The sequence below is a fragment of the Ogataea haglerorum genome, assembly GCF_019207285.1.
Source record: "Ogataea haglerorum isolate 81-453-3 chromosome Unknown 81-453-3_NODE_4_length_651989_cov_98.092404, whole genome shotgun sequence".
NCBI lineage: Eukaryota > Fungi > Ascomycota > Pichiomycetes > Pichiales > Pichiaceae > Ogataea > Ogataea haglerorum.
In genome coordinates, this window is record NW_025065154.1 from 623430 (window position 1) to 640826 (window position 17397).

The 17397-nt window shown below is 39.5% G+C and overlaps 8 protein-coding genes across 8 annotated transcripts; 4 read left to right on the forward strand and 4 right to left on the reverse strand.

Annotated features, from left to right (window-relative positions):
- Window positions 1-214: 214 nt before the first annotated feature.
- KL911_001930 (uncharacterized protein) lies at window positions 215-2389 on the forward strand (the record flags this gene model as incomplete). The annotated part of the gene is made up of 1 exon (XM_043196943.1): window positions 215-2389. One exon carries the CDS (start codon window positions 215-217, stop codon window positions 2387-2389), a length of 2175 nt encoding a protein of 724 aa, XP_043055691.1.
- Window positions 2390-2422: 33 nt separating this feature from the next.
- Window positions 2423-3889, reverse strand: KL911_001931 (uncharacterized protein; the record flags this gene model as incomplete). The annotated part of the gene is made up of 1 exon (XM_043196944.1): window positions 2423-3889. The coding sequence occupies one exon, from the start codon at window positions 3887-3889 to the stop codon at window positions 2423-2425; it is 1467 nt and encodes a 488-aa protein (XP_043055692.1).
- A 130-nt stretch (window positions 3890-4019) lies between these two features.
- KL911_001932 (uncharacterized protein) lies at window positions 4020-4790 on the forward strand (the record flags this gene model as incomplete). Its single annotated transcript, XM_043196945.1, has 1 exon — window positions 4020-4790. The coding sequence occupies one exon, from the start codon at window positions 4020-4022 to the stop codon at window positions 4788-4790; it is 771 nt and encodes a 256-aa protein (XP_043055693.1).
- A 34-nt stretch (window positions 4791-4824) lies between these two features.
- KL911_001933 (uncharacterized protein) lies at window positions 4825-5886 on the reverse strand (the record flags this gene model as incomplete). The annotated part of the gene is made up of 1 exon (XM_043196946.1): window positions 4825-5886. The coding sequence occupies one exon, from the start codon at window positions 5884-5886 to the stop codon at window positions 4825-4827; it is 1062 nt and encodes a 353-aa protein (XP_043055694.1).
- An 898-nt stretch (window positions 5887-6784) lies between these two features.
- KL911_001934 (uncharacterized protein) lies at window positions 6785-8212 on the forward strand (the record flags this gene model as incomplete). The annotated part of the gene is made up of 1 exon (XM_043196947.1): window positions 6785-8212. The coding sequence occupies one exon, from the start codon at window positions 6785-6787 to the stop codon at window positions 8210-8212; it is 1428 nt and encodes a 475-aa protein (XP_043055695.1).
- A 222-nt stretch (window positions 8213-8434) lies between these two features.
- KL911_001935 (uncharacterized protein) lies at window positions 8435-9538 on the forward strand (the record flags this gene model as incomplete). The annotated part of the gene is made up of 1 exon (XM_043196948.1): window positions 8435-9538. The coding sequence occupies one exon, from the start codon at window positions 8435-8437 to the stop codon at window positions 9536-9538; it is 1104 nt and encodes a 367-aa protein (XP_043055696.1).
- A 42-nt stretch (window positions 9539-9580) lies between these two features.
- Window positions 9581-14167, reverse strand: KL911_001936 (uncharacterized protein; the record flags this gene model as incomplete). Its single annotated transcript, XM_043196949.1, has 1 exon — window positions 9581-14167. The coding sequence occupies one exon, from the start codon at window positions 14165-14167 to the stop codon at window positions 9581-9583; it is 4587 nt and encodes a 1528-aa protein (XP_043055697.1).
- Window positions 14168-14954: 787 nt separating this feature from the next.
- KL911_001937 (uncharacterized protein) lies at window positions 14955-16454 on the reverse strand (the record flags this gene model as incomplete). Its single annotated transcript, XM_043196950.1, has 1 exon — window positions 14955-16454. One exon carries the CDS (start codon window positions 16452-16454, stop codon window positions 14955-14957), a length of 1500 nt encoding a protein of 499 aa, XP_043055698.1.
- Between the last annotated feature and the right edge of the window lie 943 nt (window positions 16455-17397).

The window sequence follows — 17397 nt, forward strand, 5'->3', positions numbered from 1 at the left end:
GTCCGGGTAATTTTTAAGTCCTTGATTTTTTTTTTGAGTAAATTTATCTTTGTCATGTTAAGTTTGTTTAATATCACGGCTTCTGAACCAATCCCAATTGTCTGATATCTGGTTTCTTATTGTATTAAGAAAACATCACATCACGGTTTGCTTGTTTGGATTCTTATTTTCATACATCAGGCTGGAAATCCATTTTTAAGGCATAACTGTCACCATGACCACAGAGCTAGATTCGAAACAACTCGATCAATTGAAAGAGGCCGAAAAATTGGCATTTGACAATCCGAGCTTTTTTGAGCAGATTCTTGACACAACAATCTCTATATGCCTAGGAACCCCATGTAACGAGTTTCGACTCCAGTATCAATGTTTGAGCTTTATTCACAAGGCTTTTTTTGAGAAGAAGATTGGATCTTTTGAATTAAGAAGCCAACAGTCTGTCAAAGTGATTCAGCTTCTCGATTACTTGATAATTCGTAACGAAGAGAGATCTCCAAATTACTTGATTATACAGAAATGTATTGACATTCTCAACGCTACATACGATCTTATTTTTATGCAGATGGTTCAAAATCCCAATGAAGACGAATGGGAACGCCTATCTGATGTCAGAGACTACCTACTTTCTCAGTGGCCCTCTTCATATCCATTACAGCCATATAATCCGGAAACTGACCTCTCGAGATCAATCGCATGCAAAACTTCCCTCATCAAACTGATGGGAAAAATTATTCAAGTCCAACTTCCAGCGTCTTCTTCTGTTAATGATATCGAACACGATATATCAGTATCTATGATCAAGTCTAACCATCCATTTTTATTGAATTCGAATTTGTCATCACAAGCACAAAATCTATTGGACAATCTATTTGCAGTTTTAAATGATGATGTTTTGCTACCAACTGGGATATTCACGACAATCATGTCCACAATGATGACGCTGTTCAAATCGAGACCCAAGTTCCTCTCAAATAAGTTTATCATGTTTATCCTGGCCTACGAGTCACAATTGAAGATTGAACCACGTTTCGAACGAGAGGAAAAGCTTAAAATGAAACTAACCAAAAGGTTTAATGACAGAGTTGACAAATGCCTCATTTCAATACTTTTAAACAAGGGATTCTTGGCAAAGGACCCGGGTCTGAGAACCAGATTTGAGAACAAGTTCAACTACTTGCTGGACAAGGCACGAGATGAAAGACAAAGGGGAATATTAAATGTTGATGATGATGATGATGACCCCGAGGTGAAAGAGATTAAAAAACAAAAGATTGAGGCTATACAGAGAAACAATATGCTATTCTACAACGAGTCCAAGATTGCCAGATCTCATGACTATAAATCTATATACAATCTGATCAAACCAAATGATCAATTGACAGAATTTGATATGTCAACTATCCCAACAGATATACTAGTCTCAATGGTTGTCACGGCATTGCAAAAGGTAAGCGTTGCCAAGCTAGTAAAAGGTCTGACAATCGTTTTTGACAGATATAAAGACCTTACAACGAATACCGATAGCGCATTTCAGGGATTGTATATACCCTCCACCAATGAAGGGTCTTTGAAAAGAAAGCGAACTGATGATGATGATAAAGATGGTGCACGTACGCGGATGAAGACCGACGTTGGAAACGAAACCTCAAATGAGATTGACGACGCATATAGTGATGATGAATTGAAGGGAGAGTTTCTGGTTCCAGTGCCTAGAGAATTTTCTTTCAACAATAAGAAAGAGCACCTAGGGTTCATTATAAGCAATTTCATCAAGCTGTCAGCTCAAAAGGTCAAGCAAAATAAGTCGAACTTAGATTCATCAATGCAACAGAATGCGCTGGATAAACTTGCGATCTCTAGTTGGAATGACGAGTCTTGGGTTAAAATCCTTTCCCGACTTGCAACTCGTGGACTCGCTAATGATGAGCTTGCCAATTGTATGAGAAAATCCATTTTTAATTATTTCAAAGATGACATGAGAAATAGAATCGATGAAGTCATTGAGTGGCTAAATGAAGAATATTACTCAGAGATTCGTGATGGAACAGGTATTCAGCCATTGAGAGATGGTCATTATATGACGTACTGTGCATTTACTTTGGACAATCTGATTCCATTCTTGGAGTCTAGTGACAGAAAAATCTTTATCAGACTGATGAGCGAGTTGCCATACCTGGACAAGAGTCTGATCTCAAAAATTCGATCTTTGTGTAAAGATCCTGTAAGATCCAAACTCGGTTTTCAATCTTTGTTATACCTCATTATGTTCAGGCCACCTGTGTTACATGACTGTTTGGGGTTGCTCACAGACATGTTGAATGATACTAGCAGCGATGATGCACTAAAGAAGGAATGTTCGACCTATCTCAAAAAATATAGCCCTCAGTAATAGAATTAGAAAATGTCGACACATCTAGAAACGTTAAAGCAAACCCTGCTTTTTTAGTTGGTCATAAACTTTTTTACTCATAACGTTGCCCTCTTCATCTTCAACTTCAACCCCATCGTCTTTGTATTGTGCAGCATTTCTCTTTTTTTTTTCCAAAAAATTGGAGAGCTCTAGGACGTCTTCAATTTTATTCAAGTCTCGAAAGGCATTATATTCCTCCATAATACCGAGCATTTTGAGTCCGTGCAAATGCCGTGGCTCTGTAAAATGACTCTGAAAAATTTCTTTACCTTTGAACTTAACGTTTCCACAGATTTCGCATGTGAACACCATATCGAAACCTTTGAGTTTCCAAAGCCATAATGGCATTGGTTTTCCATCCGGACCAATTGGTAAAGTTTGGTCATTGCCAACATGATGGAGGTCTTCATGGTCATCATAATCGTGATTATTTTGAAGATCAGTAAGAGTTTCATATTCGTAATCGGAGAGATTCCTAGCGTCTTTGGATTCAAGCTGTTTCTCCCTCAAAGTTAAAGAAGAATACCTCTCAACTTCCTTTTTCGTATTCTCAAGCTCCTTGTGGAGGCACTTGAGGATTTCGATCACCAGATATTCGTTCTTAGCAACTCCATAAGTCTCAGGTCTTAAAGCTGCTCTTTGATGCTTTTTTCCCTTCAAATGAGAATTGAATACAGACAATTTTGCAAAGTCCTTCTGACAAATCAGGCAAAAAATACCATCTCCATCGCCAATCAATGCGGACGAGAAAGACTGCTTGATTTGATCGATGTCATTTTCGGGCTTACTCAAAGGTCGAGTTTTGATATAAAAATTTGACAGGTACTGGGCAAGGTTTTTGACATAGGTCTTATATTGAACAGAGTCCTTATCATACAATTCGGAATCCAGTTTGGTAAGCCCTGAAAGATAGTCTGCATATGATGGCATGCTTCTCTCATAAGAGAGTTTCGTTCGTGGCAAATTTAACCATTCCTTGTAATTCTCGCTCAGATCCAAATTTTCACCTAGGGCCTCTTTCGAGCTAAATATTGATGATAGTTTAAGATCGCTAGCATAGAGGCTCAATAGCCTTCTTTTATTATGTTTCTCTCCTTTGTCACCGGAGAATAAAGCGTATTTATTTAATTCCTCTTTCTCGATATCATTAGCATTCAATCCTAAATGCAGCAATTGATCATGTTTCTTTGAAAGATGTTTATAATAATCATCAAATTCCCTCATGCTCTTTAAAGGGTCTTGAAAATTTAATAGAGAATCTAATCTTCGCATTTGGAATTGTCTCCTGTCCAAGAATCGTCTTATTTCATGTCTCAGTAATGTAGTTTTTGCCAATGATTCTCCGCTGGAAGACGGACTATCCGAGCGCACAAGCTGTGAGGGCCGATACAATCCGGGATATCTACAAATTCGAGTTGCGATAGCATATTCCATCCTATCCAAATCCTCCAGTATTGCTCTTTTCTCTTCCAAGGACATTGATTACGGTTAAATTTATTTGTGGGCTGTGTATCTAAATTTCAATCTGTAAAATTTTGTTGTATCATTTTACCTATCTCTCTGATGGTCACAGCGTACGTACTCAACCACTGATGTTATCTATCTTCTAATGCAAGAAAGAGTCCTCTTCGTCCAAAATGCCACACCCACCACGATCACTACATTCCACGATCTCATATCCAATGAATTGCCGCAATCACTTGGCCCTTGGAATTTTGAGCTCAAGATATTCTTGAATAACAAATTTTCAAGGCCTGCAAACTTCGAACCAAATCAGATAGCTAATAGATACCTCTACACTCTCCAATTGTCATACTACAGCAATCAAACAATCACTATAATTAATAATTCGAAATCCATCATCACACGGATTCCAAATACGAGTTCACTTATTAATGATACTTCAAATCTTGAAAACTCTGCACTCATAGAGCACATCAAACATGGATGCGCTAACAATACGGGAACAACGACCGAAAATTTTGAACAGCTGATAACCAAGAAGCTTGCCAGCCTCTGGACAGTAAAGCAAACAATCAAAGGAGAAGGAGGATATGGATACGTGATTTCCGTGCCCGGATTGAATGAAGACGGTCAACATGAAAAATTCAGGCTGAGAACCAGTAATTGCTTTTTGCACGGATTATTCAAAGGATTCCTTATCGAAATAGAACATCTTGACGATGAAATTGAGCAAGACGATAATTTAGAGCGTAACGGTTTGATTGTTAAATTTACGAATAGCATTAACAGGATCAAAAGCTTGATAGATTTGTACAAGTTTCCAGAGGGCAACTTGTGCTTTAACGTACTGAACGAGACCAAATTGGACTATCTAAGTGATTTATGTCAACAATATTGCGATGCATTGCAGTTTTAAGTTTAAGATTGTGAATATATTGAAGCTCTGTTGCCTATGCGTATGACTTTGTCAAGTGCGTTCTCTCACGTTCAATCCTTATCCTGACTGCTAATTTACTTTGCTCGTACGTAAAACTCTTCTCTTCTTCTGTGAAGCATTTGCCGGAGCGCGTGCCGACCGCATGAACGCGTGTCTCCAGGGAGTTATCGCTTCCCGTTTCCGATGTCCCAGATGATATCAACGTATCCGATGAATCCGATTCTTGAGAACTTTCCAAGTATGCTTTATCAAGTTTCATAATTGACATGGATGCTTTAGTTCGTAAAGTATTGCGATTGCTGGATTTCAGCGGCTGAGCGATTTGCAGGTTGACTGCAGACCTCGGGGACCTCAAACCTGTTTGTCTACTGGCATCAGACATTGTAAGCCTGGTACTTTGAAGCCTCTGTTCTTTTGACTTCAAAGTTGCCTTGTATATTCTTTCCACTTGTACGTGGTACGCAAGTTTTTGAACATAGAATCTAATAATCTTTGTTCGATCGTTCTTATTGAAGATCTTGTGGTTAGAACAGGCTCGTTGCGCAGTTATGATCTCTCTGGCTATATCTGTCTTCACTTGTTGGCTAATGTTGTGTTCCTTGTATATATCAGACTTGTTGACCAAAACATCAATGTAATCTTTATCCGAGGAGTTGGCTTTCAAAATTGTGAAGCGAAAATCTGGAGCCTTGAACTTAGGAAGCTCTAAAAACTCTTTAGGACTATCGCTTAGAATCAAATATGACCTAAATTTGTTTTTGCAGTAGTCAATCAGAATTCGATAAGGGTCATCAAGGAGGATCTTTTTAAATGATTGGATATCATAAACTGAGTCCAGCTTATCGTTGATAATCACATCAGGATGAAGCGGCGCATCAGGTTTTGAAAGCCAATCAAATGAAAGTTCCCCAGAGTCCAAAATCTTGAGAAAAGGCGCAAAGTTATATACCTTCAGTCTCTCAAACATGTACATCAAAGATTTGATTTGAAGATCAATGGAATCTTCCTTATCACCTCCCTGGTATCTCGGGACATTGACGGTTGGCTCATTTCTAGACCACAAGTATTTCCACATCACTACAAACACAACACAACCACTCCACAATTTTTAACCTGATGTCACTAGACTTCAAAATCGATTTGTCTGTTCTTTTTAGCAATTGATTTTGAAATACCGCAATAGGAAAACGATCAACAAAACATTTCCGATCTCATTAACGTTTTCAAAGAAAAAAAAAAGCTTAGATTTATTACTCGCTTGATCACAATTCGTCTCTTAGCATCTAATGTGTGCAACCAAGAGGGAGATTACCAGTTAGGTAGCGCGAAAAGCGAATGCAGTTCCAAACCGCTTGCCTTAAATTGGGAATGTACATGCAAAACTCGGGCCATGCCATGTCTAATTGGGGCTCACTCAATGGTACGCTCGATTTATGAGTAAAGTCGAAACCTTACCGTTTTTTTTTGCGCACAGACGGAAATGACCGATTTGAACTGGATCGAAATTTCCTCAATCACTCCTGTCATACATAGGTGCATGAAGTATATATGACCCAATTAGTACCAATACCATCTATGGCATAACTTGTCCCCGTCCTCAAGCTTTAAAGGAAGAAAGGAAATATGTTTTCCTAGTCAGACAATGTCAAACATGTGATTGTGAACAATGATGTAAGGGAGGTTATCATCAGTTGCACCCATCAGGCACAGCAATCAATCGATCAATCTTATGATGGAAAAGCCGACCTACTGGTAGTCAACTTTGATGACGACATGACGAAGCGCCAGATGAGAGGCTCACAAGCTAGAAGTCCCTTTTGAAACTTTTCCTGGTAATTAGTATTTTCGAAAGTTCCACGAACTTCTAAAAAGCAATAAATAAATATGAAGCAAAAATTGTGTCTCCCTATTGCAAACCGAGCTACAATAAAACACCCTTTAAAGCTAGTGATTATATTACCCAATTTGATACAATGGTGAAAGGTAATGTCATAGTGGTTTCAAATAGAATTCCAGTCACCATTAAGAAGACTGAGGATGATGAAAATGGGAATCATAGATACGACTATACTATGTCCTCGGGCGGACTGGTGACGGCTTTACAGGGGCTCAAAAATCCATTTCGATGGTTTGGATGGCCTGGAATGTCTGTGGGTAACGAATCGGGAAGAGAAACTGTAGAGCAGGATTTGAAAGAGAAGTTCAATTGTTATCCTATTTGGTTGAGTGACGAAATTGCAGACTTACATTATAATGGTTTTAGCAATTCTATACTCTGGCCACTGTTCCATTATCACCCTGGGGAGATGAATTTTGATGAAATTGCTTGGGCCGCTTACTTGGAAGCAAATAAATTATTTTGTCAAACGATTTTAAAAGAGATAAAAGATGGGGACGTTATCTGGGTTCATGATTATCATCTCATGTTATTACCTTCATTATTAAGAGACCAATTAAATAAGAAAGGCCTATCAAATGTCAAAATTGGTTTTTTCCTTCACACCCCTTTTCCTTCGAGCGAGATTTACAGAATTCTTCCTGTAAGAAAGGAGATTCTCGAAGGAGTTTTGAGTTGTGACTTGATAGGTTTTCACACCTATGATTATGTCCGTCACTTTCTAAGTTCCGTTGAAAGAATATTGAAATTGCGAACGAGTCCACAAGGTGTTGTCTATAACGATAGACAAGTGACTGTCAGTGCTTATCCGATTGGCATTGACGTTGACAAGTTCTTGAACGGTCTTAAGACTGACGAGGTCAAAAGCAGGATAAAACAACTGGAGACGAGATTTGGTAAAGATTGTAAGCTTATCGTTGGGGTGGATAGGCTGGATTACATCAAAGGTGTACCTCAAAAGCTTCACGCGTTTGAGATCTTTCTGGAAAGACACCCTGAGTGGATTGGGAAAGTTGTTTTGATACAGGTAGCAGTTCCCTCAAGAGGCGACGTTGAAGAGTATCAATCTTTGAGGGCAGCTGTTAATGAACTAGTGGGAAGAATCAATGGTAGATTTGGAACTGTCGAATTTGTTCCAATCCACTTTCTTCATAAAAGCGTGAACTTTCAAGAGCTAATATCTGTTTATGCTGCTAGTGATGTTTGTGTAGTGTCATCGACACGGGACGGAATGAATTTGGTCAGCTACGAGTACATTGCTTGTCAACAAGAACGAAAGGGATCTTTAGTTCTAAGTGAGTTTGCAGGAGCCGCTCAATCATTGAATGGTGCTCTGGTAGTGAATCCGTGGAACACAGAGGAACTTAGCGAAGCCATTTATGAAGGCTTGATCATGAGTGATGAAAAAAGGAGGGGCAATTTTCAGAAGATGTTCAAGTATATTGAGAAGTACACTGCAAGCTACTGGGGAGAGAACTTTGTGAAGGAATTGACGAGAGTATGATTAATGTGGTTGGCAGGCTATTTCGAAAAGCTCACTTGTACTTGATGAGTTTTATATTATACATACTATACATCTCTAGGATAAAATTAAAGTAAGATAAAGCTATTTTGTGTTTGGCTGTAAAATTTATACAATAACAAAAATATCTGACTGAATTAGTTTGATCCAATTGGGCTGGAGGGCGTAATAATTTTGGCTTTCCAAATCATCTAAATCGTCATAATGGGGCAGCTTCTTTCGCAGCCTATCACAGAGAAAAATATTACACTTGTCCAACATGATCATATATCGCATTCAATAGGGGAAATGCAAGGATATAGGTTAACAATGGAAGACGCGTTCTGTGATCTAAACGAAAGAATATTTGTGACGAAAGAAGGTCCTGACATCAGAAAACAAGATGAGGATGCTGAATGTGATCTGGAATCTCTTCAAATCAACATCTATGGTGTCTTTGACGGACATGGCGGTTCAGGAGCATCTAGATATGTTAGCCAGAAACTTCCATCCGTTTTGAGAGATGAACTTATACTGACGATCAATAATCTACCTCAGGTATCTAGATGTAAGCTTTTGAATTGCAAAGAAGTCTTAGAGACAATCGATTTCCCTCGGCTTCTACGATCATCATTTATGAAATGTGACTCTATGTTTTATAGACATCACGATAACAATAGTGGAACAACAGCAGTGGTGCTGGTAATCTTTTGTGGCTATGCTTTTGTTGCTAATTCTGGTGACTCAAGGTGTATATTGAGTCGAAATGGAGCCACAAAGACCTTGTCTTTTGATCATAAGCCACGAAACCTGGGTGAATTGATGCGAATCCACAGTGACGGAGGTTACGTTTCCACCAACAGAGTGAACTCAGTTCTAGCCTTGAGTAGAGCCTTTGGAGATTTTGGGTTCAAGATGCATAACGAAAACAATTACTCCAGACAATTAGTGTTCAGAACAGCCAAACACAAATATACTCCTCCGGAAGAATATCAAGTAACTGCAGAACCGGATGTTCTTCTACATAGGATTACTCAGCTTGATGAGTTTTTTATTCTTGCTTGCGATGGAATATGGGATTGCTACAAGTCTCATGAATTGGTACGTTTGGTGAGGCATCATCTTTCGCTGGGAAAAAAGTTACCTGAGATTAATGAGATAATTCTTGATAATTGTATCAGGATGGCGAATACAATAACTGGCATCGGATTTGATAATATGACATTGATTATCGTTGCCTTGCATCAAGACTACAAAGATTTGAACAACTGGTATACACGAATGAAATACAAAATTCTGGACGAGCATTTTGGACCTTCTGGGCATTGACGAGGAGTGATCACATCTTCGAATAAACCTGCATGTACTAATTCATGTTGAACATTTTAGTTTTGCATCACTGTATGACTTGTCGGTTGTTTCTTCAATCAACTGTATCACCTTTTTCATTTTTCCTTCACCTTCACTGATGCCGAACGTTTGAAGTAATTTTAGTTCTCCTTTCATCCACTTCTTCAGGCATCTAGCACGCTGCACCTCACCGAGTCGTGAAATAGGCATCTGGTTAGGTTCGTAAAAACTAACGATATCGACTATAAGCCCGAACTGATTAAGTAATTTGCTGACGATCAACGGCACTAGCGAACTCAAGTGATTTGTTGGTCGTCCCGTTTCAATCCCTGCTACAACATAGTCACCAGCTTTGAAAACACAGCTTTTTGTAGGGAGGGATTTTGCTGTCATTAGTATAGAATCAACGAGTGCATTAATGGATTCTTCAATGTCAATCGCAAAGTACTGCATTCCCAAGACCTCAAAAGTCTGTTCAACTTTCCCCAAATAGAAAAGAAGTTGCATTTCAACGACGCTTCCATTGTTTAAAGTCTTTTCTATGGTGTGTAAAAATCCAAGGTCTCCAGTCCTCATATAATCCAGATCTTGGTTCCAATTTTCAATCTTGGCTTTAAGTCTAGAATCATCAAAATGTCCTGTCTGAGTTACTGTTACATTTGAAACTGTCGACTCGGAGCAAACCCAAATTTCTCCAAACTCTCCAACTTTGCATATTTTAGATGTTTCAGGGTTGACGATCGCTAATTGTGTGTTCACAGGTACTATGCCAGAATCCTGTAAATGAATTGCAAACGGTGAATCACTTGGATTGACCAATGACACATATCCTTGAGTCAAAGCGAGAGGGTCGACCCATAAATCAACGGGAGCAAAAGACAGGTATGATCTCAGTGATATCATAGGATTGAGATCGTGTTGATACACATTGGATACAGCAAAAGGCGACAAATCTGTCAGTTGCATATGATTCAAAAAGTCGTTTAATAATTTTCCGGATGGACGGGCATCCCATCCAATCATTAAGTTCTTCAGGGAAGAGAGATCACACTTTTTTGGAGCAGGATTCTCGATGGCATACGCGATCATTTTTTCTGTGACAAACACGTTTTCCACTTTGTAACGATCCAAGCTTAAGAAAAATTTGGAGGGATTCAATGAATAGTCTAAAGGCGATATCAAATATGTCGTAGTGCCCAAATAGACACCGAGCATCATCGATTGAAGGAACCCAAGTCCTGAACAGTGTCTCACACAAGCGCATAAAGGCCTTGTGCTATTTATTTGGCATGTTTCTTTCAGAATTTTACACATCGCCATCAGATTCGAATGCCGTAATTTCGTTCCTTTATACTGATGATCCTCGGTCCAAGAAATCCACACAAGACATTCAGCTCTCTTATTTCGTGGCTTGGATCTATACTGTTCCATTCTTCGATACATCATCTTTGAGTGATTGGGGTATTTGGTATGTTTAGAAGTATTTCGAAACTTGGGAATTATGGCCTTCATTTGGTTTGAAAGGGTTTTGAGCTTCGAGTTCACTGGTTTGTTTTTCAGTAATGTTTCCGTATCATTATTCACGAAAATTGCTTGTACATTGAAATCTTTAATGATGCTTACAAGTGAAAATGTGTCTTCATCAAGTCGAGTCACATCCAAAGGGGGCAAAGGAATGGGCACCAGCCCCGCAAGCCAGCAAGCATATAGACAAACAATCACTTCCTCTGATAAAGGGTACATCAATATGACATAATCACTGGATTTGATATTTTGCTTTTCAAAAATGTAAGAGCAGACTGCAAATACTCTCATCTCCACTTTTTTCCAAGACAGTGCTTTGCTTTCTTTAACACTTTGTCTGTCAATGATTCCATATGCCATCTCATCAGCCTGTTTTGAAGTTCTTATTTTGAACAGCTCAAGTATTGATTTGTATTCAGTTAGCTCCAAATTTGTCCGATCGTCCACGCATTTCTCCCTGAGATCCAGACCTGAATATTGGAGATCTGTGTATTTAAGGGCCTCCAATCTAGAATTGAAAGAATATTGAGACCAGATCCCGCCCATAATGTCCTCTCCATGGGGTATTGCACTCAGTGAATTCGATAGATTGAATTTCACATAAACAGAAGGTATTTTTCCCTCCATAAACCGCCGCTTGCAAAGCATATTGGCAATCTCTGGTCTACCACTCCGTGGAGTTCTTGGAAGTGAATTTGGCGCACATATAAGAATACAATGCAAGCGGACATTTTGCATCTGTTCGAGAATTTGAAATGCTTTGGAAGCCATTTCGTCCAAAGCTGGATAGTTCAATCGATCTCCAGAATGTGTCGCTACTGCTGCAGGTAACATTTGAGCTGATGGAGACTCAATGATCACGACAGGCACGTGTTCACGATTTATCGTGATGTTGAAAAATGAAGAATCAGAGACTTCGTTCATGTTTCTGACTAGCGTCTTTACCAAATGACTCGCATAGTGATATCTATATTGATTCATTGGTTGTTTCAATGTGTGTGTACCATCTTTCTTTTTCTGCTGCAAGTACTGATCGTACCATGTTACTTTTTGACTGATTCTATCTTCATAGAGGCCCAAAACGTAGACTTTACCATTGTATGTGAATCCTAGAAGTCCCGTTCTAACAAATTTCAAGTTGAGGATTCCCTCATAATCTGAGCACTCTGCTTGAAAGATAGTCTGGGTAGCATCTGCAAGGCTCCAAAATCCTCCGGAGATACAGTGTGAGTCCACCCAAATTTCCCCAACTTCCATGTTGCCACTGAGAAACCGAGTTTCAGGATTTACAATTGCAAGAGTGGCATCAGGCAGCGGGTATCCAAATGCACCTACTCTAATGTACTTGGAAGATTCACTGTTGTCCATTAAAGTTGAAATTGGAGGAGGTCTATCGCTCACGACCTTAACAGTGTTTGTGGTTAGCGAAGCTTTGTCAATCAAAAGCTCCGATAATTTGTTGTTTTCATCATTCTCATCGTCATCTTCGTAAGCATCATTGGGCAAATCATCCGCCATCGGACTATGGAACGTACATCCAAGATTCTCTTCCTTACCTATCCAGTCTCTCATTGATATAATCATCCCTCCATGTTCATTGAGGGCTAAAATAGGAGCGATGATGTGGCGCGGAGTCTTATGTCCTAGCGGACGGAACCACCTATTTACAAGCATATCATTGAATTCACAATCCACGATAACTGTATCTATCAGGCACCACTTAACGCATGATAAATCAACTTTGACTTTTTTATTGAAAGTCCTGGTCATTTGCGGAAAAGACTGGTAATTGTAGGCAACTTGCTTCAAGCTCAAGTAATCGGAAATCATAACTGAAACTCTATATTTTGATATCACATGAGCTAGCAGCCCTGCAACTTCCGTCAATCGCTGTGGCATCCAAAGAAGAGTATTCCCAGTGAAAACAGTAAATAATACTGAAAAAATTAGGCCAACCGAGTCACGAGCATCCAAGGTGCTTAAAAACACATTTTTAGAGCTTGAAAATCTCATATCTGATCTCACGAATTCCTGCGCGTCCATAGTCGGCGCGCTCGTAAAAATTGACAACAATGAGCTCATTTGGTGCATTATAGTCCTATGAGAAATGACAACACCTCTAAGTTCACCGAAAGAGCTTTTGGTATATTGAATATAGGCGAGATCACTGATTTTCATAGCTGGTGGGTCTTCATCCTTTGCAGCCAGTCCCATATCCGTTGTTTTCCAAATATCCATTCCTTTAGGCCATATTGTAAGTTTGGATCCGTTTGATTGCTTTTCAAAATGCTTGTAGACGGAATCAGACATTAAACAAAGATGAGATTGGGTGTCAGTCATAATTTTAACTAACTCCTTGACTGAGAAACCACTATTCATCGGAACAGCTACCGTCCCAGATAAAAAGCAAGCGTACACAGCAATGACTAGTTCTATGACTTCGGTATTCTGATAAATTAGACAAACACGATCACCTGGATAAAGAGCTGCTTTGTTTTTGATTTTTTGTGCTATTTTTTCAGCTCTCAAATATAGTCTTTCCCAAGATATGGACTGCGATTCTTTGCCCTTAGCATCAACAATGACTATCGCAGCTTCCCTCTTGTAAATTGAGCCTCTATGTCTCAGAATGCTAGGCAGATTGTTAAATTTCTGCTCGAGCATATCGTCAACGTCTCTTGGATCGAGAGGTTTCTGTAGTTCCCTTGGTATGTCAGGTTTCTGATAATAGTTCACAGAGGGTTCAAAGTATGGTAAAAGCTCATCCTCGTTCGTCAAAGGTTGGGTCAGACCTTCATTGGGATCATCCGGAAAAAATTTGTGTTCACCTACATGGAGTTTGTATTCATGAACTTCTGATGCAACGGGGGTTGAAGTGGAAGTGGAGTTGCTTACGGTAGTTGCTTTAATCGATAATGGTGCCCTCGCCAAAGCAGTATGTCTGGGAGACGCAGATTGAAGAATTTCTAGTCTTTTGTTTATGTAGCCTTTTTCGGTAAGATAACCTTCTTGATATTCATTGATGAGTTTCAGTAATTTGTCTTCCAATTCTTGAGAGCAGTTCCTTGGAATTGTAAAATCCATCTCTTCGTTGGCGGCGAATCTGTAGAGAATCCATTCAGAGCTGTAACTGTGCTTAATTAGTCAGTTTCCAGTCCGCCTAGAAACTAGCTATTCCTGAATAACAATGACCGGTCTCGGGTGTATGTGGTTGAGAACAAAGGAAACTCTTGAATTTCAGTAGCCAAACTACGAATTCAGCCGAACAACAAATTCTTGAAAGCTTATTTAAAGAAAAGTTCTTGAATATATTGTACCTATCTGTTTTTGGAAGGGACAAACGGGTTTATTGATGAATAATTTATCGCGTAATGATTAGGTGGGAAAATAATTCAAATCAAGAACCTTATTAGATACTGATATTGAAATAGTTTTCCCGAATTCGAGAATATGGTTAATTTGCATTGTTTGGCTGATGTCTGCCTGATACCTGTAAGTGAAGCAATGCTTTAGGAAAATTATGTTTTTGCTGACTATATAGATCGGGACGGCAAATTCATCTGTGTCGGATTATATTGTTGCTGCTGAGAAAATAATCAAAGCAAGCGGTTTGAAAAGCACGCTGCACAGCGCAGGAACAACGATTGAGGGAGAATGGTCTGAGGTTATGGATCTGATAGGCAAGCTACATGAGACGATCCATCAAATGGGCGTTGTGAGGATTCAAAGTGATATTCGCGTTGGAACTAGGACTGACAAAAGTCAAACAGCCGAGGATAAAGTCCGGGTGGTGGAGCAAAAGCTCAAATCACAACAATGAGTGAACATTATTGGGTGTTCTATGCGACTTACTGGAGTGGAGTTTGACTTTTTAGATATTACCAATAACAACTGATTTCAGAATAATGTAATCATCCACTCCATACTTGGAACCTTCCCTTCCAAATCCTGACCAGCCAATACCGCCGAATGGAAGAGCAGCTTCCGTCATGGCTCCAGTATTGGCACCGACCATACCACTGTTGAGCTGTTCTCCAACTCTAAACACTTTAGCGTAGTCCTTCGAGAAGAAATAACTAGCAAGACCATATTCAGTATTGTTAGCAAGGTTAATGACCTCCTCCTCAGTACTGAATTTGATTAATGGAACTAGCGGTCCAAAAGTTTCCTCCTTCGTCACCAGCGCATTTAAGGGAACATCGACCAAAACGGTAAGTTGATGAAAGTTATCTCCTAAGGATTCTTCGACATTTCCTCCAGTAACGATCTTGGCTCCCTTGCTAACGGCGTCTTCGATATGTGACCTGACCTTTGAAACAGCTCTTTGGTGAATCAAAGGCCCATGTGTAGTTCCTGCTTCCAAACCATGGCCAAGCTTGAGTTGACCAACTGCATCAGCTAATCTTTTCGCAAAAGTCTCATAAATTCCCTCTTGGACGTATAGTCTGTTAGCACAAACACAGGTCTGTCCCGATTGTCTCAATTTGCAAGCGATGGCGCCCTGCACAGCAAGGTCAACGTCTGCGTCATCGAACACGATAAATGGTGCATTGCCGCCCAGCTCAAATGATAATTTTTTGAGAGTGGAAGAGGATTGGCTCATAAGAATTTTACCCACGCCGGTAGAACCCGTGAAGGAGATTTTCTTCAACAACGGAGACTCACAAAACATCTGTCCAACAATCTTGGTCCTATTTTGATCGACTGGGATGATGCTCACAACTCCTTTAGGGAAACCGGCTTTCTCGATGAGAACTGCTATGGCCAACGCTGAAAGCGGAGTTTCGGTGGCCGGTTTGATAACAGCTGTGCATCCTGCAGCGAAAGCTGCTCCTAGTTTTCTTGTAATCATAGCAATTGGAAAATTCCATGGTGTTAAAATACCAACCGGCCCAATTGGCTGCTTGTAGGTGAGTATGCGTCTGCTGGGATCTGCAGAAGGTATATTATCACCGTATATTCTTGGAGCTTCCTCCGAGAACCACTCGAAAAAGGATGCGGCATATTTAAGCTCCCCCAAGGAATCAGCATAGGGTTTTCCATTTTCTATGGTACATATTTTGGCGAGATCTTCACCATTCTCAATCATCAAATCGTAAAGTCTTCGGAGTAACGAACTTCTTTGCCTGCCTGTCGTTTTCTTGAACTCTCTAAATGCAATATCTGCGTCACGAATGGCCTGTTCCACGACTGTGATAGGAGTATTAGAAACCTTTAGTAGGTGATTATTGGTGGCTGGATCTTCAACAGAAAACGTTTCGTCATTAAAATGATGCCATTGGCCTCCAATGAAAGCACCCGTCTTGATTAGTTCTACATTCTTGATACCAAACTTTTGAGCTAGTTGATCGATGTCTTCCTGTGACGACATCTTTTTTATTGTTGAATTAGCGTTGAAAGCAATTTAGCTCTTATTTATATATTGCCTGTGCAAAAGAATTGAAATCCTAATATTTATTTAAGCGCATTTAGTTTTGTTCGCCCTTCCTAATCGGTTCCCGCGATTGCTTTTCCTTTGCCAAACTAATTCAATTTGGTAATAAATGGCATTATCATCGCTAGCGGCATATACCTGAATAAATTTAGCCGCCACAATTTGCGCGCCAAAATGACTTACATATGATCCACATATTTTTAACAAGGGGCGAAGAGGATACTGAATCCTCTGGTGCACTTTTTTCAACAGATCTACCTTGCAACATTTATGAGCGTAGCTATTGTTTACGTGTAAAATTGAGAAGTTTACATCCTAGAGTCCGGTATGTTACATAATCACGAAACCTTTACCTTTCCGAGGTGATTTCTGTTTGAGCTTGCCAGTGCATGATTGATTATAGGGACAGTTTATCAGGAGGTCTCATTAGCCAAAATAAAGGCCATTGACTGGGTTCTTCTAATTTCAGAGACAAGTATATATTTCTATCGTCCTTTTTGTGAACCATTGTTTCAAATCTGTTCTCGAACTCTCGATTTTACTAGATTCTACCCGTTCCCATGAAGGCCTCAATTTCCTTAGGGCTGGTGAATATCAAGTACAAAATGCAAGCGTAAACAGTTTGGCTTGTGTTTTGTTTTTTGAGACCCTTTTCATACAGAAGTAAGAATAGTTAGAAATGAGTAGATGAAAAAAGCTTCTTGGCTAAGGTTTACATCATAAGTTGAATACAAACCCATCTAAATACTTTGTGCCTATGATCAATCGCTAAAGCAATTCCTAAAAAGGCAATTTCAAAAAATTTCCGCGCATGGTTAGGAACTCTGACACATTAGACTCGTTTTCTCCAGGGTATGCAGACTTTATATTATATATTTCA